The sequence below is a fragment of the Notothenia rossii genome, assembly GCF_949606895.1.
Source record: "Notothenia rossii genome assembly, chromosome: 10".
Taxonomy (NCBI): domain Eukaryota; kingdom Metazoa; phylum Chordata; class Actinopteri; order Perciformes; family Nototheniidae; genus Notothenia; species Notothenia rossii.
In genome coordinates, this window is record NC_136908.1 from 22,289,556 (window position 1) to 22,314,895 (window position 25,340).

At 39.1% G+C, this 25,340-nt stretch overlaps 1 protein-coding gene across 2 annotated transcripts in view; it reads right to left on the reverse strand.

The window, feature by feature from the left end:
• grin2da (glutamate receptor, ionotropic, N-methyl D-aspartate 2D, a) overlaps positions 1-25,340 on the reverse strand; it is a 237,886-nt gene that overhangs the window by 47,275 nt on the left and 165,271 nt on the right. For both annotated transcript variants that reach the window (XM_079655556.1, XM_079655557.1), the window contains 3 exons: positions 21,920-22,073; positions 4,602-4,727; positions 203-315 (listed from right to left, as the gene is read on the reverse strand). In XM_079655556.1, coding sequence (XP_079511682.1) covers positions 203-315; positions 4,602-4,727; positions 21,920-22,073 — 393 coding nt within the window. The remainder of the gene's footprint in view (positions 1-202; positions 316-4,601; positions 4,728-21,919; positions 22,074-25,340) is intronic.

A 25,340-nucleotide genomic window follows, 5' to 3' on the forward strand; every position in this document is an offset into this window, starting at 1 on the left:
TTATGATCAGTAGAAATGGCCATGACATGGGACCTTTAAAGTGAGGGAAGTTTTTATCAAATGGAGGAAATAGAGTAATTTATAAATAAATTATGTGAAACTTGGGAATTTTAAAATATAGGTTTTTCCCTCCAAATAATCAGATAAAGTCTTCTAGTCAATCAGGTCATTTGTCAGTGAGTGAGTCGGGCGGAGTGGTCACCATGATCTTGCTGGTGGTTCCTCTGGGATTCTCCACAGGCACAGAGTTGTTGAAGACCAGCGCCCAGAGCAGCCACACGGACTTCCCTATGGTGAACTTAGATCCACCTGACTCTGAGAGAGGGAGAGAAATCCAGTTTTTAGGAAATTAAAAATCTTTGTACGCTTCATACAGGTGCTGAGAGGTTGCAGGAGGCCATACAGCATCCAATGTAAAGCTAGAAAATCAAGTCTATTGCGGTGAAAAAGCTCAATAACAAGACAAATACAATGCATTTGTTGGGTATTGAACACTTTTAACTGGTGTTGTAGATAATTGAACACTACAGGGTTACACTGAGTCATCAAATGGATAAAAAAGTATTTACTTGCATAGCCCGGCTGGGATTAACAGTATAGCATTGTGGTGTATAAACAAATCAATGAATGTATGACCAAATTAATGAATGACTTCTCTTCGGCTACTGCACCGGATTTACGGCAGAAATAAAACGTAGCGCGAAATCAAGCCAATAAAAAAGCCACTATTAGCATTATATTTGTCATTGGCACTGTGAAGTTAATTTTGGTTGTTTATTCATTTATTTTCTATTTATTTATTTCAATCATTAAGCATTAAGCTACTTGTTTAGTTGTGCAGGTTGTCATTGAATTAGGTCTCAGTTGGGAGGGAACCTTGGTTCCAGTATTTGTTTCCCTTGGGACTCATTTGATGAGGGACCGCCAGCCATCTTAAAAAGGCCAGTGAAATGTTTGTCACTGTCACCATAGATATTATACAGTATACAAACACTAGATGACTCACCCGCGCTGCTGGCCAATGGAGACCGACGTTGCCACATGGCGGCCATCTTGCCATAGGCAGCTCGCTAATTCATAACATTATGTCTATGGTGCACTATTGAAATAACCGTAGATTGCTCAATTTTTAACCAATTTTCAAACGGTTTGGTTTGTTATAAGCATCAAAGATGTAGTTATGATACTGCATACTTATAATTATAATCATTAACTTTTTTGTTTCAACATGTCTTGTTGTCTCCTGTATCATAGCCATGCTAATGACGTTTATAGTAAACCAAACCGTTTGTATATCAGTCAAGATTTCTGCGAGAGTTTTTTTGTGCAGATCACTCACCTTACAACAGCTGTAGCAGTAGTTGTTGACTGTGGCAAGATGGCCGCCGGTGAGCTACGCTGGCGACTCGCCCTTGAGCCATCTAGTGTTTATATATATCCATGACTGTCACTACCATGGATGTATAATAAGAACTACCCGACACTACCCGATCTGCAGCCCTGCCTTATCTGCAGTGCGTATGTGCGAGATGGTCCGCCATATTTGACAACAACATACGGCAACCCAAGTAGGACCCTTGACACAGTGGCTTTTGGCAAAGCACAAAAAGAAAACTCTCTCGAGAGATGAGTTATTGTTATTACAACGTGACTTCACTATTATTTAACAACTCTTTTTATTGGGTTCTTTTATTTGGGGTTAAGTAAATTGTCAGAATAAGTGAGAAATGGATTTAACTTCTGTTAGACAACTATCATACTGAATACATATTTACTGTGAATGTATGCAAAAATCTATGGCTATGTACTGTATGTATGTATGGCCGTACGGAGTTGTCCAATATGGCGGACCATCTCGCACATGCGCACTGCAGATAGGGCAAGGCTGCAGATCGGGAAGTGACACTCACTCATGTTTTGATCAGCCACAGGGCACACGGGCAGCCGGTGAGTGTTTGGATTAAATATATGTTTATGGTGACAGACTTTTGTTGTGTATGCTTTACGTAATTTGTGTATTATGTGTTTTCTCTTAGGTTGATAACCTAACTTTGTATGGAGGAAGTTAACTTTGAATCTAACTTTGAATGGATTTGTGTGAAGAAAAGATAACTTTCTGATACCATGTGCTTCTTTGAATGGAGAAGAGCACATTAAATAAACATCAATCCTACACTAAAGCTGAGTGGCCTCGCCCCGTGTTGTTTTAGTTTTTATTTAATTTTTTCGAGTGTGTAAAACTAAAGAAAATAAAAATGAAACAAAAGGTGATACAGTACAATACAAATGAATGCAATAACAGAACGAAACATTTAATTAATAATTGAATAATCTGTAGTATCATTGTCTGATATCAATAGACAACCCTTTCGGTGGGGGTAAAACTGAACAGGCACTAACGTGTTACTTTTCTGGTTTCATGCTTTTCTTTGGAACCTGGTTATAGTGATTTCAATGCATTCAGCTTCAAGAGAATTTGTGAGGTCTAACACTGATGTTGGGTGATAGGGTTCGCTTCCCAGTTGGCGTTCCGATTTGTGCCAAAGGTGTTTAATGGGGTTGATGTCAGGGCTCACAACAAAGTGTGAAGACTATTTACTATTTATATGGAACTGGATTCTTGCACTGGGGCTTTGTTATGTTGACACAAGAGAGGGACAAACACTAGCTGTTACAATCAGATGGAGCCCACTTTTGTCTGGAATATTTGTTGATGCCTTAGCGATAGAGCTAATGCCAAGCCTCAACCATGAAAAACAATGTGCCCAAAGCTACATAATGCCTAAATACTTTAAGCCTTATAGTTAATATCATTATGATGGTGGGTTGCAGTGATGGCAGGAACATACTGCCCAAAGTGATTTAAGATCTGTCTGATGTTGAATTTCTAAACAGGGGAGATGGAGCTTAACAGAGGGCTGAGGAAAGACCTCTGTGGTCAAATCAATAATCAGTGAAGCCTCAGAAGGGAGAAATGGATGAGACAAGTTAGAGCAGGGAGAGGATCCAGTTGATCTTTCAAGATGAAAGGTGCTGAAATAGTTCTGGCTGGAAGAAGAGTCAACACAATCTGAAGGTATCAAGGGAATGGTGCAGTATAGATGGAGGGAATAATGAGAGTTGGAAGTATCTACAGAGTTGTCAACTTTTTTGCCATGAAAGAGAATGTATAAAAAAAAAGATAGAGGTAAATGAAGGTACAGTATGGGAGAATCTTTAAAGCAAATGGCAGGCTTTATTTTGCTAACTGGTCATAAAAAACGTTGAAAACAAAACAAAAATTCTCCATCACAGTCAGTGGGTTAGCCTACAGTTTGTTTTATTTTGATGCTAAATACCAAAATGATAAGGATACTAATAAAAAACAGTCTTAACCATAACCCTAATCCGTACCCTGACCCTACAATGAATTGGAGTATCCTAAGGAAATATATCCAACATGGATTTCCTAAAACTTTGATAATTTAAAAGTGGTGAAGTGATCTCTAAAGTTATTTAGTATAATAACAAACAACACTTTCTGTTTCTGGGATTTTACCTTTATGTGCAATTATATGGTTTAGACAATTTAAGCTCAAGTTTAAATGTAGTTACAATTTGACCTTTCAGCTGTGTTTTACGGGTGTCACATGGTTGTCATCTGATTAAAAGTTGCAATGTATGGAGATCTTTTATATCAGATTTGAATGGCTCCTTAAGTTGTGTTCCTTTAGCTTTGCCATCCTTACATGTTTGAAAAAAATATGAAAGTCTTTTAACTGATTTAAGTCAATTGTCTAGTAAAACCTGTACCATATGTAGCATGAACCCCTACATTATACTCATGTGATAAAAATGTAAAGTTAGGAGATTATAATAACTATTTAGAAAAGGTTCACATTTCTACATTACATTAATAGACTTACAAAATAATTACTTCTGAAATAAAATTAATTTATATAGTGGTAAAATATGGTCAAATGTCATTCATTTTTATTTATGAATTATTTAACGAACCATAAGAAATTCTGCTTATGATCTCACTTACGTTTTTTGAGCTTTTTCTTTACTGTTTTTACCTCAATTGATCTGAGAAGTTTTGTAGAATAGGTAAAAACAGTGTGTTTAGGATTGAAGAAACAGAGGTATTTTAGCAAAGAAAAAGCTAGAACTGACAAACAGTGATGAACAGATACCTACTTGTCAGTCCAAATCTATATAATTCCGCTTGTGTCAATTCATTAGAAAGTAATGAATAACATTTCCAAATGACGCATCAAAATGAATATGTCGGCACAGAGGGGAAGCCAGTAAACATTTGGGAATAAATGATGAACTGACAAGTACTGTTCAAATGTCAAAGTCAACCATCACCGCGCTGTCACTGTTTGTTTCATTAAATATAAATAAGCCAGATTGGGGGTGTGAAGTGATTGTTTAGACTCATGTGCAGCAAAAAAACGCAGGGCGCTTTGCATAATTTGAGCAAACACACTTCTCAAATCAGCCCCCCCCCCTCGCTTACATAACTGACAAAGTGACAAGTTGGTAATAATGTAGTGAAATGAGCAGTGGCAGTGGGTTGATTGGCGTGCCGGCGCTTGAGTGACTCCGTCTCTTACTCTTGGCGCTCTGCAGGCTGCGGTTGTATCCCACGGGGCTAAAGAACTCAAAGATGAAGACGGTGACAGCGACCACCGACAGGCACATCACAAACATCATCACCCACACCGCTGGGCTGTAGGGCTCTGAAAGACACACGTGCAAACAGATCAGATAAAGTTTCTTCGTCATCTGCAAAGTATTCCTTTGTTTGTCATGAATAGACTGTGGAGATAAGTTGTGTCCTGGAAATCTAGAGTTCAAAATCATTTTGTTCGCCTCTTGCTTAAATAAGATAGGAGTGGAGTGTTCATTATTTGTTCAGTAATAATCAAACCACAGATTGCACTGTAGTTTTTTTTTTTTGTAGGTCTTTAGCAGGTTAGCGAAAAAAGTTACATTCCATGCATAAATGGGACTATAAACAAAGGCTACAGTATATGACTGTGAAAGACAGTTAGAGTTGAAGATAGAGTAGACAGTGAATCCTTAGCTAGGTTCTGCGTACAAAAAATACTTTTAGCAGTTAGTTGACTGTATTCAAACAAGTAAAAGCAGCAAATGTTCCCTGTCTTTAGTCATAGGCAAGACACTCCTGTGTTGCTCTTCCCAAGGTTTCTTCCATTTTCCCCTTTATTCGTGGCGTTTTTTGTTCTCCACTACGAGGGTCTAAGGACACAGGATGCTGTATGCTGAACACATCATGTTTTTGGGATATATAAATAAAAATAGATTGATTAATTGGTTGGTTCAGCGTTCTGGAAGGTCATTCCTTAACTGCATCATAAAGCCCATCAGCAGACACAAGAGTTAACAGTATATAGGCGAAGACTGGACGAGATGTTCCCGACTCTGGGTGCTGAGGAAACCAGCAGACACTTGTGGGATTTGCCAAATTAGTGAGGGATTTCCTGCCAACACCGACAACAGCAGCAGCAGCAGCTGTAGCGCTAATCAAAGCCCACTGCAGAGCCGGGCTGAGCAGCCAGGTCCACTCATCAACACCTTCGTTTCAGTGTTACATCCAGCGTGAGACTACGTGCTGCATACCGAAGAGCACTGCTTAAATGTGAGGTTCCTCATTGGGGGGTAAATCGGAAAACTGCAATATTAAAATGTTAAAACATAAAATGATGCTTCAGAAAATAGGTTATTTTTATTCAAACGAAGTCTCACCGACTGTCTTTTTGTAAGCCTCAAGAATTGCCTCTCCCAGCCATACACAAGTATTGTGACATCCTTCAATCAATTAAAACGAAAGATAGACTGATGTAAACTCATACAATAGGGGCTTTAATAACTGGCTTTAATAGAGGCATGAAGTTGTTCATTGTTTGAGGAAAAATAGTTCATGTTATGTTTCATTTTTGTTCAACATTATGAAGTTTAGACATAAGAAGATCTATGTTGTACTATAAGACTTGAAATCAAATTTCTTCGTAATTTTCACTAACTGTACAATCTATTTTTATGTGGCTTTCAATTTGAATATTGTATATGTTGAAATATGTATATATGTGTACAAATTGGGTGTTCTTCAAAGCTTCTTTTTCTCAAAGCATTTGTTCACTGCAGCCAAAGGTGTCACGATTCTTGTGTTATGTCACGTTTTTGGTTTTGTATGTCTTGTAATGGGTGTTTTGCTGTTCTGTTCTCCCTGTCATGTTTTCCTCCTTGTGTATTGTCTCATCCCTCTCTCTTTGTTTTTCCTCCCTGTCATTAGTTTCCCTGGTGTGTCTAATTGTCTGATTGTGTTCACCTGTTGCCCTTGAGTTTCTCCTCCCCTGCCCGGCTGTTTCTCGTCTCGTGATTACCCCTCCCTGTATTTAGTCTTGTCTCTTCCTGTGTTCAGTGTTGGTTCGTCTTTTGTTGGTGACTGAGTTCACCGGGGAGTGTTCTGTTTGTCTGAGTTTTATTCTTATCCTTGAAATAAAGGTATTATCAGTATTATTTGCATTTGGGTCCTGCTTGCTTCACTGTACCGTAACGAAAGGAAAGTGACATGAAAGTGATTTAAATAGATGGTTGTTTTCTTTTGTCTTACCAAGCATTTTTCTCACCAAATATCACAGCCAAGTTTACTAAACAGCACAAAATCAACCAAAAAATGAAAAATAAGTTGTGAAAAAATCTCCTTTTTATTCAACAGGTAATGTTTCCAGCAATACAAGCATGAGATTGTTCATGTCAAATTATTAAAATGTATGGAGTCATATTTCATTGTTTAACTTATATTGTGCACAACCTTCCAAGATGCAGACAAAGACTACAGATGTGCGGTTAGGGTAATTATGTCGAGGGGTCATGTACCAAGGTTAGATTCCGCAGGTTCAAACCACAGGTTCGAATCAGGTCTGCAATCCCAAATATATTGCTTAAATTAAGGCTTAAATCAAAAATAACCTTAACAAATAAATAATTGTGAAGGTTGAAGAGTGGTTTGAAGCTCCCCCCGAACGTAACCTTGGTCCAATGACTGATATCCCATTGCTACATCCTCTCTGGTCCTCAGGCATATTTGTTTGCTCATGTTGATTTTTCTCGACAGGTGGAGTCTGTTTATGTTTTGCATCTGAGTAAAATGACTGTCAGTTAGATTGAATCCCCTTGCATACTGTATATCCCTGTGGTGAAATGTAATATTGGCTTTTCAGTTGAAGTGTGTAAATAATTACTTGCTTCACTGCAAACACTAGAGGACCAGTTTGATGTATTGTCTTTTACTCTGACGGCGAGGAGTGTAAAGCAGCTGCGTGTCGTTTTTTCAAGGCGACGTCAGACTTGTTTTATTCTATTCTCTCATTGAGTCCCAGCAGCTATATGTATTCATTTAGGACATATTTAACCAATGACTTTCAAAAGGAGACATATTCTCTATGTCAATGATGACCCATTATAAATTTGCACACACCACCACAGTCTATACTGGTTCCAGTAAGCAGATACACTGGGGCACATGGGGTTAAGGTTGGGGGTAATAAAGTTTACGTGCCCTTCCTAAGGGGCATTTAAGCTGCGATTTGCCGTGTAAAGTGACGGCATTACTTATTCATTTTGTTTGCCAACTTGTACCAGCAGGTCCAGGGATGCAGACTGTTCGTACTCGGGGCGCTGGGAGTAACATTAACACAGAGTCGGCTCGTGATGAAAAGCCCTTTTAAAGGGAAGAATAACCACACTGTGAAGGTTCTCTCCGTAGTGAGAACCAGAGTTGTGCAGGACAAGGACACAGTAATGTATGACATGTCACTAGCTACATTAACATTTACATAATAATGTCATCATGCCAGGTAATTAGAGTGAGGTACTCTCAATTAAGACTTTGAAAATGGATGCCATTAAAGTTTCCATGTGGAACATATGACAGCCACTGGTGTGTCTATCATGCAAATACCATGTGCATATATTATTTGATCTAATTTACACCTGGATGACAAATGCATAGGAGTATGTCAATAAGTAGTTTAGTCTGGCTGAAGCGCTTCATGAGGTGTTGATGGAACCACAGAAACGTAGCTACTTCGATGATTTTGGTTTGAAAGTGTTGGTAATAAAGAAAGAGGTTACAGTTGCTTCAAACACCTCCCACTGAAATGTTATCACTCACTCTTTCCGAGCAAATATTGCCATAAAAGACACTTTTATGGTATTTCTAACACTGTAAAGCACATTTTCTACTTGTTAAATGTCCTCCCCCTGTTGAAACAAAGTATATTTGCTCCCTAGAAAGAAATCTTAAATGACGAAACAATGGAAGTGTCTTATTAGTGGAAGATCTTTGGCATATGTTGTTAGGCAGTCGGATTGCTATGAATGTGAAATTGGGTGAAAACGGCAACAATTTGTCAGGGGGAACGCATAAAAAGTCACTGCAGTCACTTTGTCAAAACTTGATAACCACAGTACACCATATCAGGAGACAAAATGTTCATTTTTTTTCGAAATCTGTGTGATCGTAGCAGCTGACAGTTTCAAATATGTTTTTATATATCCAGCCTCTGCAAAAACTCTTGAGTAGTCTGAAGGCTTTGAATGTTCTTTATATACGAGTCAACCTCTGACCGTGACTATAGTGTGTGGGGACCATGGATCACTATAGCAGCCAAAGAGGGAATAGTGATCATAGACTGAATATAGAAATGGACATAGTCATTGTGACGGTTATGTGTACAATACTTTTGAAGCCTTGTGTTTGGCCATATCCATCATGGTTTTTAATAACCACATTTAACAACAAAAGGAATGAATTATAGAGCTTAGTACAACTCAATACAGAAAAAAACTAAATGTTACAATAGACTTAAATTAAATAAAAACCCACTTCGAAAGGGTTAAAGTTATATGTCTTGATATATGTTCAGTATTAAGCGACCTTGGGTTGATGAAAGGCGCTATATCAATTCAAGTTATTATTATTATTTATTATAAGACAAATACAAACTATAAAAACAGACAATACATGGTAGTGCCCAAACTTAGTTTCATATTTACCTCTTTGTTTTTTGGAACCGCTAACATGGATTTCAACAGAGTAAACCAACCAAAGCCAAATGCCCTATCTTGCAATAAAAGGTTAATCAAAACAAACAAGTACATGACTGTGTTCCTGCTGACAGACAGTTAAACAAACAAAACAAACCTAGAACATAACCTCCTGATGGAGGTAATAAAATCTCTTGCACGACAATTCAAGGTGGAATTAACGCTTCGTCCTGACTCACCTAATAGGCCATTTAACATTTTTTTTCCAAGTGCAGCATTTAACATTAGGAAGGACATTTAGAAATTCTAGCACAGGGTTATTGACCTGTTATTTGGAAAGGCCTAATTACAACCTAACGCTGAGTCTCTGGTACTCTTCTAAGACACACCAGTCTGAGAGTTTTGCGGCAGTATTTGGTTTGTAAAGGCTTTTATCTGTGAATTGCCATCATGAATCACACACACACACACACACACACACACACACACACACACACACACACACACACACACACACACACACACACACACACACACACACACACACACTTTACTTCTGCTCACTTGTTACATTTTCACGTCTCTCTTTACTGGGTCCCCTGACAGTTGAAGTGTTTGTTATCATGGAAGCTTAGGATTTGTGTCACGCCTCGCTCTGAAGCTCCGGGGTCTGTCTGGGTCTCTGTGTTTCTCCTTCTGTCTCATCTTCTTATTCACTGAGTGTATTCCGGTGTTGGAGGATTGATTAAGCTATAATGTTAAGAAATGGAGATGTTTAATGTTTCAATCTAACAAATCTATTAAATAATTGTTTCAAGGATTAAGAGGAAACTACTAATTCATTCAGAAAATTAATATTTCAGTATTTCAAATGTAGAATTCCGGCCAAACTAAATCAGTTTAAATTGTCCAAAAAATGAAAAAAGGCGGCACGCTCTTGTGAACATTTCACAAATACTGCAATATTAAGGAATGAGCAGTGTGTCAAAACATGCTTTCACTCTGAAGCATTTGTGTTTCAAATATGTGCCATAGTTAGTCATCTCTTTAGAAGAAACCCGAGTAAGCCAGGTTCAACATGCAGCAGTATTTGACAATGCCACCTTGGTGTCCATTTTAACACAAACACTTTTCTTGTCTTTTATCATTAACTTCATGGTTTTGTGACACCAAATGGTAAATGGACAGCATTTACATAGCACCTTTCCAGTTGTAAGAACTCTCTACAATCCTCAAAGCGGATTTATACATACAAGACAGCATTAACCAATTCATACACACTCATAGAGGCACAGAATGCCATAAAAGGGCGACCTTCAAAGGGAAACTAGCATTCACAAACACTCACACACCATTGGCCATGCCATTGGAAGCACCTTAGGATAAAGTATCTTGCCCAAGAACACATTGACACGTTCTGGGAATTGAATCACCCAACTTCACAAATGTTCCTAAAACCACATAAATCTGGCCTGGGTCTAAACGTTGGGGCTCGAAGTAGGGTCATGGGTGTGGGCAATGGCCCCTTCAATGCATTGACTGTCATGAAAGACAGGAATATTTACACGTTACAAAGTACTGCAAAGGACTTCTGTGTTTGTTCTTGCTACAGTAGGCTTTGCAATGATGACACACAGACAGACTCACTAGCTGAAAACAAAGCCAGAATAGAGAACCGCAGTGACGCGTCGTAAAACCCGGAAGTAAGTTAGCATTTTTAGCACTTCCGGTTCCTTCCTCAAAAAGCAATGCATTTTTTCCATAGGGTTTTGGAAAATAGCTCGAAATAAGGTCTGTGGTTGACACAAATTTAAGAGATAAGTCACGTTTTGTTCTACGACATTAAATACATCAGCAGTGACCCCACTGGGGATTTTTGAAGAGTTTACGTGTCTGAAAAACGATGCTTGTTACCGAGTGGCTGAATAGGACTACAGAAATTGTCGAGGCCGTTGTACGTCATTACGCCGAACACCTAAACACTCCCGCTAAGTTTGTTTTCCCCTGTGTTCTGCTTGAAAGCAAGTACCTGCCTATCTTTAGTATCTGTATATCTATATCTGACCATTAGAATCTGTATTTTTGAAATTGTCGTTTTTAACACCGTAGTTTTACAAATTATAGAATAATTAATTACCAGTGTTTTCCAATTTTACTCGGCAGTTCGTTTCGTTGGCTAACGTTAGCTAAAGCTAGCGCTACTAGTTAGCTACGCAATGGTTTGTTGCTTTGCTCCGGGTTGCAGCCACAGGTCTTCGCATGAAACGTGCTTGTTCTATCGTTTCCCGGCCAATGTTTTCCAAAGGAGAGTCTGGATTCGTGCCATGAGGTAAGCTGACGTTACATTTTTGTCCATGTCACGGTGAAATGTAAATGATGGGTAGTGACTGTATCGCCGTTTTAGAGATGGCGCTGCTGAAAAGACCGCAACATAAGTAAAGATAATGAATACATCCTATTAAAACCTGTGTGGCTTATAAGATCAGTCTTATTAGTACAAGCAGCATAACGTTTCACCATGTAACTAAAGATTGTAGTCAGGGAAATCAGTTTGACATATTGAACTAATAACAAATCACCTCTGGCTGGCAGAGAACTCTCTGCTCCATAGCTTCTCTTGGACGTAAAATCACATGTACATTTTACATTTATATTCAATTTAATATTCCATCCCTCACATACTTTTGTATATATAATAACTTATGTTTTGTTTTTCTTGTTATGCTGCTGCAACACAAACATTTCCCAAAGTGGGATCAATACAGTAATATCTTATCTTAATTAATTAAGAAATATAACTATTATAATTAGTGTAGCAGCTGACACCTATTTTCAATATGGATTCATCTACCATTTATTTCTTTAGTTCAATTTTCATCTATAAAAATGTCAAAATAGTGAAAATGTTCACGAGACTTATCAAAGTGCAGGGTTATATCTTTAGATGTTTTGTTTTAGCCTATGTACTGTATGTCTTAATGCTCTTACAGTATATGTGACGGTGTGACTTCCATGAAACTATATTTTATATCTTCCCAACAGACAAGCTGACAGGAAACCTAACACTCTAACAACCACAACATTGCAAAGGCGAGTAAATGTAAATTAAAAACAATTCACAATTGTTTTATTTCTTCTTCCTTGCAGTGAGGTGAAGCTGACGTTGCACTTGGTGCCAGTAAGGATGTTCCTCACGCAGGCTGAATGTTTCTCCTTCCTTACTGACACAGAAGCCCTTGATTTGCAATGCTTCACTAATTGTCATTTCCCTGGCTCCGTAGGGACACTTTACCTCCAGCACAGCGGAAGACCCTACCAGACCATCTGGAGATGCCCCCAACAATCCTGATAGGGAGAGCCACAAATCTGACTCATGGACCTGCATCTGAGTTGCAGTGGTGAATGCCCTGACGCCCTCACATTCATTCATAGTCCCCCACTGTACAGACAAAACACCATCAAGGGCCTGTTGTTGCCCGAGCACCCTGGCAATAAAGGAAGCAGTCACACGCTTTGACCTCAGGACAGCTCCAAAGTTGCTGGCAGTCAACTTTCCTTTCCTGAACAAATGCCAGTTTGGGTTGGTTCGCTGACCAGTGGTAGCCACCTGAATTGCCCTCTGTTGCTCTTCAGACAATGCCATGCTTGCCACAATTGCCTCAGGTCCCTGATGCACAACAGATTTGATAATTTCAGGAACAGTAAGTGTTTCCAAGCTGTAGTGTTCCTCTTCTGGCTCGGGGGAGAGAAGCCAAGAAATTCCTGAGAACCTGCCCCCGAGTCTGTCCTTCAGCCAGTCACGATCTTCGGAGGTGGGCTCTCTTGTCATCGGGTTAAATTAGTTATTGGTTTCAACAGTCACATTAAAACAGTTACTAAATCAGCTTACTATCACGTAAAGGACTTATCTAGGATTAAAAGACTAATGTCACAGCAGGATTTGGAAAAGCTTGTCCATGCTTTTATCTTCAGTAGACTGGACTACTGCAATGGTGTCTTCACAGGTCTCACTAAAAAATCTATTAGAAAGCTGCAGCTGATTCAGAACACCGCTGCTCGAGTACTTACCAACACTAAGAAAGTGGATCACATCGCTCCAGTTCTGAAGTCTTTACACTAGCTTCCTGTGTGTCAAAGAATAGATTTCAAAATACTGCTGCTGTTTATAAAGTACTGAATGGTTTAGGACCAAAATGCATTTCTGACCTCCTGCTAAATGATGAACCATCCAGATCTCTCAGGTCTTCAGGGACTGGTCAGCTTTCTGTCCCCAGAGTCAGAACTAAACATGGAGAAGCAGCGTTCAGTTATTATGCTCCAAATATCTGGAACAAACTCCCAGAAACCTGCAGGTCCGCTGCAACTCTTACTACTTTTAAATCCAGGCTGAAGACTTTTCTTTTTGTCGCTGCTTTTAATTGAACTATTCATATCTTAGACTGCACTGTAATTTTTATCCATGTATTTTTTCTTTTAATGTTTCTTTTATTAGCTTGTCTTTTTAATGACTCATTTTAAATGCCATTTTCTTAATGTCTTTCATTTTTTGTAAAGCACTTTGAATTGCCTTGTGTTGAAAAGTGCTATATAAATAAACTTGCCTTGCCTTGCCTAATAAAGATTTCATGTGACACATACAATTGATTTGTTGATGGGAATTAATGTAAATAAATTAACTCTAGGTTAACGGTACTCTTGCTATCACTACTCACCGACACTATAAACCTTGTCCCTCATGCTAGCCCTGACAACACCGGTAAGCACACCTTCATCTAGGCTGCACTGTAACGTGTCCTGACTTGTAGTGGTTCTCTCCTCTATCTACACTCTTCTTGTCATCTTTGTAAAACGATATCAGACTGGTAATTGACACAGCCATGACTTCTAGTTAAATTCAGTGTGGCTAAAATGAAAAGCTTTGTTAAAATATGCAAGCACGCAAAAGTAAAATTCAGCTTTATTGTCAACAATTCTACATGTGTTATACATCCAGAAATATCGAAATATCGTTTCCCACAGTGTGACATGTATACATAAAACAAAAAGGGCCTAGATAAACGTGGTATACATTAAACAAAACGGGCCTAGATAACCGGGGTATACAGGACTGTCTCAGAAAATTAGAATATTGTGATAAAGTTCTTTATTTTCTGTATTGCAATTAAAAAAAACAAAAATGTCATACATTCTGGATTCATTACAAATCAACTGAAATATTGCAAGCCTTTTATTATTTTAATATTGCTGATTATGGCATACAGCTTAAGACAACTCAAAAATCCTATCTCAAAAAATTAGAATAGTTCCTCAGACCAAGTAAAAAAAAAAGATTTATAACAGCAAAACACAATCAAACATTTGAAAATGTCCATTAATGCACTCAGTACTTGGTTGGGAATCCTTTTGCACGGATTACTGCATCAATGCGGCGTGGCATGGAGGCAATCAGCCTGTGGCATTGCTGAGGTGTTATGGATGCCCAGGATGCTTCAATAGCGGCCTTTAGCTCATTAGCATTGTTGGGTCTGGTGTCTTTCAGCTTCTTCTTCACAATACCCCACATATTCTCTATGGGGTTCAGGTCAGGGGAATTTGCAGGCCAATCGAGGACAGTAATGCCATGGTCAGTACACCAGTTACTGGTGGTTTTGGCACTGTGGGCAGATGCCAGATCATGCTGGAAAATGAATTCCTCATCTCCATAGAGCTTTTCAGCAGACGGAAGCATGTAGTGCTCTAAAATCTCTTGGTACACAGCTGCATTTACTCTGGGCTTGATGAAACACAGTGGACCAACACCAGCAGCTGACATGGCTCCCCAAACCATCGCTGACTGTGGGAACTTCACACTGGATTTCAAGTAACTTGGATTTTGCTCCTCTCCAGCCTTTCTCCAGACTCTGGCGCCTTGACTTCCAAATGAAATACAAAACTTGCTTTCGTCTGAAAAGAGGACTTTGGACCACTGTGCAACTGTCCAGTGCTTCTTTTCCTTAGCCCAAGTCAGACGCCTCTTCCGTTGTCTTGAGTTCAGAAGTGGCTTGACCATGGGAATACGGCTATTGTAGCCCATTTCCCGGACACGTCTGTGAACAGTGACTTTTGATACCTGGACTCCAGCTTCAGTCCACTGTCTTTGAAGCTCCCCCAAATTCTGGAAGCGACTCTTCTTCACAATGCTGTTAAGGCTGCGGTCATCTCTCTTGGTTGTGCAGCGTTTCCTGCCACATTTCCCCCTTCCAACAGACTTTTTGTGGATGTGCTTTGAAACTGCACTCTGTGAACAGCTTGCTCTTTGAGAAATTTCTTTTTGTGTCTTACCCTCCTGATGGAGGGTGTCAATGACGGTCCTCTGGACAGCAGTCAGATCAGCAGTCTTCCCCATACTTGTGATTTAGTTTACTGAACCAAGCTGAGTGTTTTTCAAGGCTCAGGAAACCCTTGCAGGTGTTTCGAGTTAATTAGACGATTCAAGTGATTCGTTGAACACCCTACTAGTATACTTTTTCATGATATTCTAATATTTAGAGATAGGATATTTGAGTTTTCTTAAGCTGTATGCCATAATCAGCAATATTAAAATAATAAAAGGCTTGCAATATTTCAGTTGATTTGTAATGAATCCAGAATGTATGACATTTTAGTTTTTTTAATTGCATTACAGAAAATAAAGAACTTTATCACAATATTCTAATTTTCTGAGACAGTCCTGTACAGTTTAAAATGTTAATATATTTAAAGTGTTCAAAGTGCAGTTTCAGTGCAAGTCAGTTGAAACAATCTTAAATTGGCTTGACGTTGAAGTCGTGCGACCCTGCTGCTGTACTGGCTTGTAGTTCGTTTATAGCATAACGTTAGCATTTCGCTTTCGGCCACTAGATTTATGATTCAAAAATTATAAAAGTAGGGTTGACATGTGGAGATTATCCGGCTGAACAAAACGTGATCCCTCTCTTAAATGTGTGTCAACCACAGACCTTATTTCAAGTTATTTTCCAAAATCCTATGGAGAATTTGCATTGGTTTTTCGCAAAAGAACCGGAAGAAGTTTACTTCCGGGTTTTACGACGCGTCACTGCGGTTCTCTATTGCTGTCTCGGCTAGAATATCAGACAGAATACTCAAACTCTCCAGTTGCATTCATTGTTACAGAATGTCATCAAAGAAATGGAGGCTGTTAAATATTGAAACAGTCATAGAAAATGTATCCATTTCCCAAAACTGACCACTTCCAAGGGCTTGATGGGAGATAATGTGACTGAAAAGCTAAAGAAAGGAATGATATCAGAGCTGCTGTTCAGATCATTTTTAAATATTGGGTTTTAGTTAGTTGTTGTGACTTATTTGCATTTACTGTATTTGCAAGTTGTATATGGTATGTCAGTTTGGTTTTTATCGATCAACAGTAGGTTCCAAAGTCATACAATCAGGCAATTGAAACACATTTTGGTTTTCCTTCATATAGGAGTTACAACATCGGAGACAAAATAGAATGCCACTCAGTGTGAAAAGCATAGTAGGATAGGTTAAACTTTATTCAGATTAGCTTTAACATGCAGGAAGATGAATCTGGAGTAAATACATCACACTGCTTTTAGGTTTCTAGATGTACACTTAATTATCTAACAAAAGTAAAGCCAGGTGGATGGCCCTATTCTTGCTCCTGTCACCAACAAAGGAAATGTTTGCCTTATATACTTAACTATCTTGAGTTGTGAACACAAAAATCGGAACAATTCTTCAGAAATCTGGGGTGGCCATTAAACTCTTTCTTTGTGCAAAATGCGTCTGATGTAATAAATAAGGTACGTTTCCTTTGACTTTTGCAACATGGATGTTCAGAGATGGACTGATTCACTTTTTTGTCTAGGGTTCTTTGTTATTGTATTGTTAGATGCAATGTAAAAATGTATCTTTTGAAGTATGAAGTGTAAAAAAAAACATTGTTGAATATAGTTATTTTATTATCTTCGACAAGCAGCTCTAAAACTCCCCTTGTCGTGTGTGGACGAAAGTTTCTCAAACGAGTGGTGGCCATAGAGTTTACCCTAGTTTTGCCTTTTTCTTTTCCTCTTGGTGTCTTTTAGTTACCAAGCATTTGGATACTGAGAATGTCATATTCAAAAATTAGATTGTCACCTGTGCTTAAAAATGGAAAGCCATGAGTGTGAACCCTTCAATGGCAGAGACAAAAGCGTGTCTGTACTATAGGCATGTTATATAACGGAGGATTCATTACAACACACTGTACAGGGTTAGGTGAGTCATCAAGGCTGTTGTACTACTTAACCCATTAAAAGGCCGACATATTCAGACTAAAGGAAAAATTGAATTGGTAACACCTCAAAACTGCTTTAAAAAATGAACACAAACACAACCTGCATAGCTACAGATTACTCACTGTCTGCCCCATGTCATGGCGGTCTTATGATAAAACGTCCTTGGGAGTATTTCTCTTTTGTCCAACCATGATGTGTTTCAGATGGTCTCTTAAATCTCCTCTGACAGATGGATAGATGTACTACTGCAGCGCTGTAAGTATGAAATAGATCTCTTAAGGAGTGGGATGAAAAGGTCAGGTCTATGAAGGGGGAGAAAACAATTCAACTCCTGAAGCACACTCGTTTAAAATCATCTTGAAGACCTACTTTTTATTAAAAGGCGAAAGTTAAACGAGCTTGCATGAGGAGCCTCCAAGTGTTTGTTCTGGTAAGGAAATAGTCGTTAACATCAATTATTATTAACATTAGGGTCATATTGAAAACACATTACCAATTGACATTTTGGGAAATATGCATGTTCTCTTATTCAGTAATAAGATGAGCAGACTGCTGCTTCAAATAATTAAAGTTTCTTGGTTTTAGTAAAAAAATGTAATCTTTTAATTTGTTGTTATCAACAAATGCTCATTAGTTGACTGGAGTTATACAATATATATTAAAGTGGACCCATCATGCTATATTTGAATAATATATTGTAGGGCCATACCTATATAAAACATGTCTGTGAAGTCTTTTTTTCAAAATACCAAACAGATCCTGCATTTTAGCCATGCCTCATTTCGCTCTATTTGCTCTTTTCCAGCCCTGTTTTTGCAAGGGCCGATTCTGTGACTTAGCTTTAATGCAAATGAGCTGCTCCCTGCCCAGCAGCTGACCACGCCCCCCTGCAGGAGGGGGGCGTGCTCAAAGATCAGCTGCTGGGCTCTCAGAAGAGGGGGAGGAAAAGAGAGGCTCCGTCCTCCGTGTATTATTCTTATATGATTATATAGAGTTGTTATTCAGTTGTTTTAAAGCTCAATAAATAACAAAGACGACCTTTGACCGGCACTTTTTTAATTTTGTCCGGAATATTTCAACTTTAACGGACATGTTGACCGGCGGAAAAAAATCTAACTGAAACTCTGCCGCACGGTCCCCTCGTCCCTTGGAAGAGGCGGAGAGGTGGGTGTTTGTCATCTGCTGGTGGACTACTGGAGAGAATTACAGTGCTTGCCTCGACGGGGAGAGATTGCATTGAATTACAGCAGCAGGAGCAAACGCTTGCCTTGGGGAGGGAGAAAAAGAGCCACAGCGGAGAATAAACAGAAGGGCAACCATGCGCGGGAAGTCTTCTTCGCTGCTTTTGTGGCAGACTACAGCGCCACTTACTGTACAGGCCTGGCATATGTAGCGTCTCCACCGCTTTCGGGCGGCAATGGCCGGCCGTGGCCCAACCCCCCGTTGCCCATATAGGCGGAGCACCCCTTTTCTGACGTCAGAACAATTAACGTCTGTATCAGCTCTGTTGCAGCCCCGTTTTTAGAGATGTGGGTATGGAGGAAAAGACCTACAAAAGTGCATTTTGCATGATAGGTCCCCTTTAAGTTAATATTAAGTTGAATGTTATGTTATAATGTTGCTTCAGCAAGTTTGGTTGGAATGGAGTTCATTTTATAGTAATTTTCCTGATTCATGATTATGTGTCTTTTTATTACTGTACATTGATATAATATCTGAAATAAAGCTGACAAAGTTCACATAGCAATGCTTTTCTATACAGTTACCTTGTTTCCTGAATATCCTGTGGGTGTTTTTCTTCAGTTATTGTTTCAATAAATACATTATAACTCTATTTTTATTATAAAAGATGCTCAAATCAGGTGAGAATGTGATAAATACAAGATGTGTTGAATAAGCAGACATCCTATTATTATCTACAGTATATGCTGGTGGGAAGATGGTCAATGTAACTACACTTGATCATTATAACATTTTTCAGACAAAAACTGACAGAAAAACGTTGGTTCAGAATGTAATGTTGATATAATGGTTGTAGTATACTATATATGTGGGTAAATTATTAGATGTTTTCCCAAATCATTGTTTTTGTATTGCAAGTGCTCCAATTTCAAGCTATTTCTGTTAAGTATTTGAAGATTTGTAGAGTTGTTTGCAGGTATTATTTAAAAACTTTAAAGTGATGTAACGTTTAGAGAATCATGCAGTATGTACTGTAGCAGAATGTGCACTGCGGTATATAATCACACTAGCAGGTTTACAGCACAGATGGAGGGTTTAAAGAGTAGCCGCCTGAGACAATGCTCTGTGCTAACAAGTCAATTTGCAATGGGTTGTCGTCCCATCTGGCCTGTTTAATGCACACACACGCACACACACACACACACACACACACACACACACACACACACACACACACACACACACACACACACACACACACACACACACACACACACACACACACACACACACACACACACACACACACACACACACACACACACACACACACACACACACACACACACACACACACACACACACACACACACACACACACACACACACACACACACACCGCAAAGCAGCATGTCAACCAGCCTCTTCTCAGATTAAAACAACCAAAGACGTCTGAAAATATCTAAAGGAACTTTATCGCTCGCTCTATCGAAGCCACTCAACCTCACCCTCACTCTTTTGTGTTTGGTTTATATCAGCACATAACAAGCTTTCTCTCTTTCTCTCACGCATATTATATTATTCATCCAACCCTCTGCTTCTTTAATCTATCCATCTCTTCATGCTTGGAAGTGGTTGGAATTAGCCTAAGAACGTTTGTAAATTAAGAGGTCTTATCTTAGGAGCGGCCGACTTTGACTGGGACATATATTTTACCAAAAAGAAAATAGACAAATGCAAAAATTGAGAATATCATATTTAAAAGTCTAGATTGTCAGCTATGCTTTAAAATGCAAAGCTATGTTTGAAGTTGGAGACAAAAGCGTGTCTGAACTGAAAGCCTGTTACATAACTGAGGATCTATTACCAATCACTGTACAGGGTTATGTGAGTTACCAGGGCAGTTGTTGTACTCCTTCACCCAGTCAATGGCCTACATATTAAGATTAAATGAAAAATTGAATTTGTAGGGGGCCCCATTATGCTTATTTGAAGGTTCATATTTGTATTTTGTGCCTCTAATGTGACATGTTTACATTCTGCAGCACCTCTTTTCTCTGTCTGGAACCAGAGTACAGTGTCTTTTCTGCAGAGCTAAGTCTACCTCAAGACTAGATTTTAAGCCACAACATGTTAGTTGGTCCCACAACATTAAAACAACCTGAATACAGTTTATGACCAATCTTTTGTCAGCTAAAGTCTGACAGATGATCAACATTTCAACCAACCAGAAATCTATCCAATTGTCTGACAGATCAGGCATAATTCAGGTTTTGTGTCCTAAAAACATTGTGACACCATAACTTCAGTTTGTTATGCACGGATAATGAAGAAGCACGTTGCGAATAACCTGTATTTCACCAAAGATAAGGGCTGCTTGTTGGTTTACATTACACATCTATTCTGTCTGAAGCAAAGAGGAATGATCATCTCATTAAGACCCTAACCTTTACTGTTCAAGCCTGTTTGATACTGAAAAACACTTAGTTCCTGTAAACACTTCAGGCAATAAATTAGAGTTAGAAATATATCCAAAGCAGCAGTAAAATACCAGTGGATCAATCATTTCAAAGCTCTATTTTCTTCAACATTATCCCTTTGTACTACACAGTCGCTACATCACTTTAAACTGTGGTTGGGTCTGTGTCCACATTTGTATTATATGTGTACGTTTAGACTACCAACACTTGCGTGATAAACTGTGAACACAACAGTGATGAAATTAAAGCTGTGAAATTGTCTTTTGGTTTGATTCAGAAACACAAAGATAAGACAGATATAGAGATATAGATAGAGACATAGATAGAGACAACACATATTAAATCACACAAAATAAAAACTGCAGCTTAAATAAATACACCCTGAACTAAATCAAGTATGTGTACTATGTTTTTATTGTGCACATATCTCTTCAGACTTTATGGACCTGGGTTGGGAGCAGTATGCACTGTACAGTAAATCTGACTTCTCAGAAATACAAATACACTTTGTATTTCATCCTTTTTTATTGATCTGCCTGAAGAAAACATACTCATACACTCAGATAGTCTAATGCACTGTTTTAAGATTCAACAAACTCATAAGCTCAAAGCAACATGTCAGTGTTTGGCTATTTGCTTTTTGTTGGCCCTCTACTAAGTTCCTTTCTGATCAAGCTGACTTTAATTGACACTAAGCTTCGATTTGTGGAGGAAAATCTGGGTTTGGAATAAAAATGTCAGGTTTCAATTAAAGTTCACTTCGACCTCATACTGGATTTAATTTTGAAGGCTGTTTTTCAACAGATTTAAATGTCACCACATTATATATACATTCAATAATACCAATATTAAGTCCCTACATGTTCTAAAGACAATCACAAACACAAGTGAATTTAAATGAAGACAACAACTCACCGAGGAAAGCAGAAGGCGACACGGTGCCATTGCTCCGAGAAACCATGACGCTGATGCCAGTCTCCACAAATGGTACGGAGAACTCTACGACCTCAGACCTTTCTTCATTAATGGTGAGAGAACCGATGGCCATGTCAGCCCTGTTGGACACCACCTGGAAGACAGGACACAGGGAGTAATGTAAGGAAGGGTTAACCCTAACCCTAATTCAAGACTAAAGGATATTTTTTACCAGACAAAACATTTACATTTATTTTTTTTGTTAACCTGAATCACCTTATAATCTTTATTCAAATGTTGGAACACATAGCATTTGTGGGTTATACCCCCTTCTACAAAGCGTGCTGTGCATAGAGGCATGCAGTCTGAGAAAATAAACATCCAAAGTGAAAATACTTCACAGGCTTTGTCAATAATCTGGGGCTACAATGGATTGAGATTTTCTTTTGTCTCGGCATGCAGCATGAAACTGGGCCGTGTTCCTCCTCAGAGCTGTACCGAGAGCTGTAAATGAGGCTCAGGTGGTCAGAAGGTGAGGAAGTGAGGGGATTCACAGCTCTGTCATGTTTCACCTGGCAGGAAACAGAGGTTACTTGGCTGCAGCCGAGGGACTGTGGAGGTCAGAGGAGCTGGCTACTGACCAGAAGTTCTGTAGCAGATTAGTCTGAGTCTTGGCCTTGCCCCAAAAGTCTGTGAAGACAAAAGGCTCTGCGGTCCCTGACCAAACACCATTGGTGTGAATGAGGTATCATACCTCATTCACACCAATGCAACTCCGGTTCAAGCTCCGTGCTAGAGCTTTCCAGGTTCAGAACCGGTTCTTCGGTTTAGCTCCGGCTCTTTTCACACTGCCCAGAGTCCGACTGGTGCTGCGTCATTGCGTCATCGTTTGCGTCATGACGTAACTGTTTGCGTGCCTGCTTCATAAAGCAAAACCGAGCAGAAACCCCTCACAGCTGACACCGACAACAACAACAATGGCCGATTGTGCTCCAGCTTCCTCTGTACCTCTTCAGAAGACCAGATTCCCAGTAGGTAGCTGGTCTCTTCAGTGGACCACTGCTGCTTGTTAAGTTTCTCCATCGTTGTGTACAAACTGGATAAAACGCCGGCTTTTTGTTGTTGTCCAGGAGTTGATCCCGCCCCTGCCCCTGCCTCGACGTAAGCGTGACGTATGTGGTGCTTTTGCTCTGGCCGGACAATTTTTTGGTGCTCGAAATGAACCGGATTCCGGAGCTAAGAGGCTGCTCCGCTCCGAACCGGCCCTGAAACACCGTTGGTGAGAATGAGGTATCACACTATCCACCATGCTCTTGGAGTCACAATCCTTAAAGCCATTTTCATTCTTTCACTGTTGACATTTAAATGTTTAGCGTGATTGCTATCACCTGTCAATCCTAAAGTGGTGGCACTGAGGGGATATTTGTATCTTTGAAATCTTCTATTGATTGATTTTGGGATAATGCAGGTGGTGCTTTTATTTAGGTTCAGCCATGGCTTTGCTGAGAGCCGAAGGATGTACTAAGGATATACGTATGTGCTGAATAACACAAAGCTACCAAATAGTAAATTGCCATAGTTAAACGGATAGGTGTGAATAAAATAAACTGGTTGTAATAGGTGGAATAACAGCAAAAATAACTCTTAAATTAATGAATTTTTAAGTGACATAAAATGCCCCCAAAGCTAATGTGTCACCTGAAATTAAGGCTATTTCACTGTTAAGTGCTGCTATGTTGTTGGAAACTGTACTCAAGCAACCTAACAAGCATGTCAAAATGGTTTATGACCAATACATCTCATCTAATCTTTTCTCCTACATTTTTTAAAGTTATGGTCGAGCAGGCTATGGATCTCAGAGCTTTGAGTGCATGAAGCTTATATTAAATAAATATATTCATATATGTGACCTGCTCTATCGAAATCAGTCGGAAGTGGCAACAGTTAATTTCAAAATAAACGTGGATTTGCGTAAAAAAATAGTTTTTCGGGGTGTTTTGTTTGATTTAAATAAACAAAGTCTTGGCTTTCAGAATATGAAACTTTTATTTCCAAAATCACACAATAAATACATGTTTGAAGCTTGTAAAGGGAAGAAGACAGCTCTCCCTCGCCACTCTGCTCTTCCGCAGCGCCGCTTCCCCTCCCTCCGCTGAAATTATCAATGTAAAGCGTATAGTAATCATAGATAACACGGCAGGGTCTGTTACAGTTTGTTTTCATTGGATTTCAAATAAACAAAGTCTTGGCTTTCCGAATATTAAACCTGTTTCAACTTTGAAGCTTGTAACGGCATAATTACAAGCGGAGAACGGAGTAACTTGACGTCACAACAGGCATAACAACAGCCAGTGTTTTCCCCGGGAAACAAACACAATACACACAAATGCAAATACACACACACACACACACACACACACACACACACACACACACACACACACACACACACACACACACACACACACACACACACACACAATTCGATTCTCAACACATACATTTAAATTATATAATCGTAAGGCAATCATGAAATTAATGTGAACTAACAGCTATCAAAAGGCAAGAAAGAGTGTGTTGAAAAACATTAATTGCACCATTGAACTTCTCTTAATTAATTATCCTGGGTGAATTTTACTTGTCAGGATGTAAGAGGCAAGCGCACAGGTTATATTTAAAAGTTTTTGTGATAACTAGGGGGTGGCTACTAGAACCCATTGAGAATAAAGCACTTTATTTCCTACATTCTGGTGACATTTCTTTACACATTTCGTCCTGTTCTGCATCAATTTATGTTGAGATTTCTGTATGTCTATATATTAAAAACAAATCAGGCATCAAGTGAAAATGATATATCACTTCATCACCACACATTATTTAGGCAACATTTACTCTCTCTTTTGTCTCCTATTATACTATTTTTAGCCATCTATTATAGGTCGCAGATATATAAAAAACATGTCTATGAAGTGTTTTGCTCAAAATACCAGATCACCCATTCTAGCCATGACTCATATCCCTCTATTTCAGCCCTGTGGAGCACGCAACAGCTCTCTTCTGTGAAGAAAGAAGTTTCTACCCAGATTCTCAGCTAAATGCTTCCGTGATTAAACGCCATATTCCAATGTTCCAAACCACATCAAGGATTATTTCTGAAATAGTATGGAGCTCAAATGCTTTTTCTCTCACAGGTTTACCAAAAGGTGAGTATATCCAGCTTTTTTACACATACTCTCACCAGTACAGTGTTAGCTCTGAGTGTTAGCGATGCTTGCTAATGTAAACAAAGACCATATTACTTCCAAAACACGTTGCGCAGTGTTTCTGATACAGCAATATTTCTGATAGGGCCGTGGGCGTCAAGCCAGCCCGCATTTGAGTAATGTCGTCATGACCGCAGCAAATCTGGATCATCTCCCCT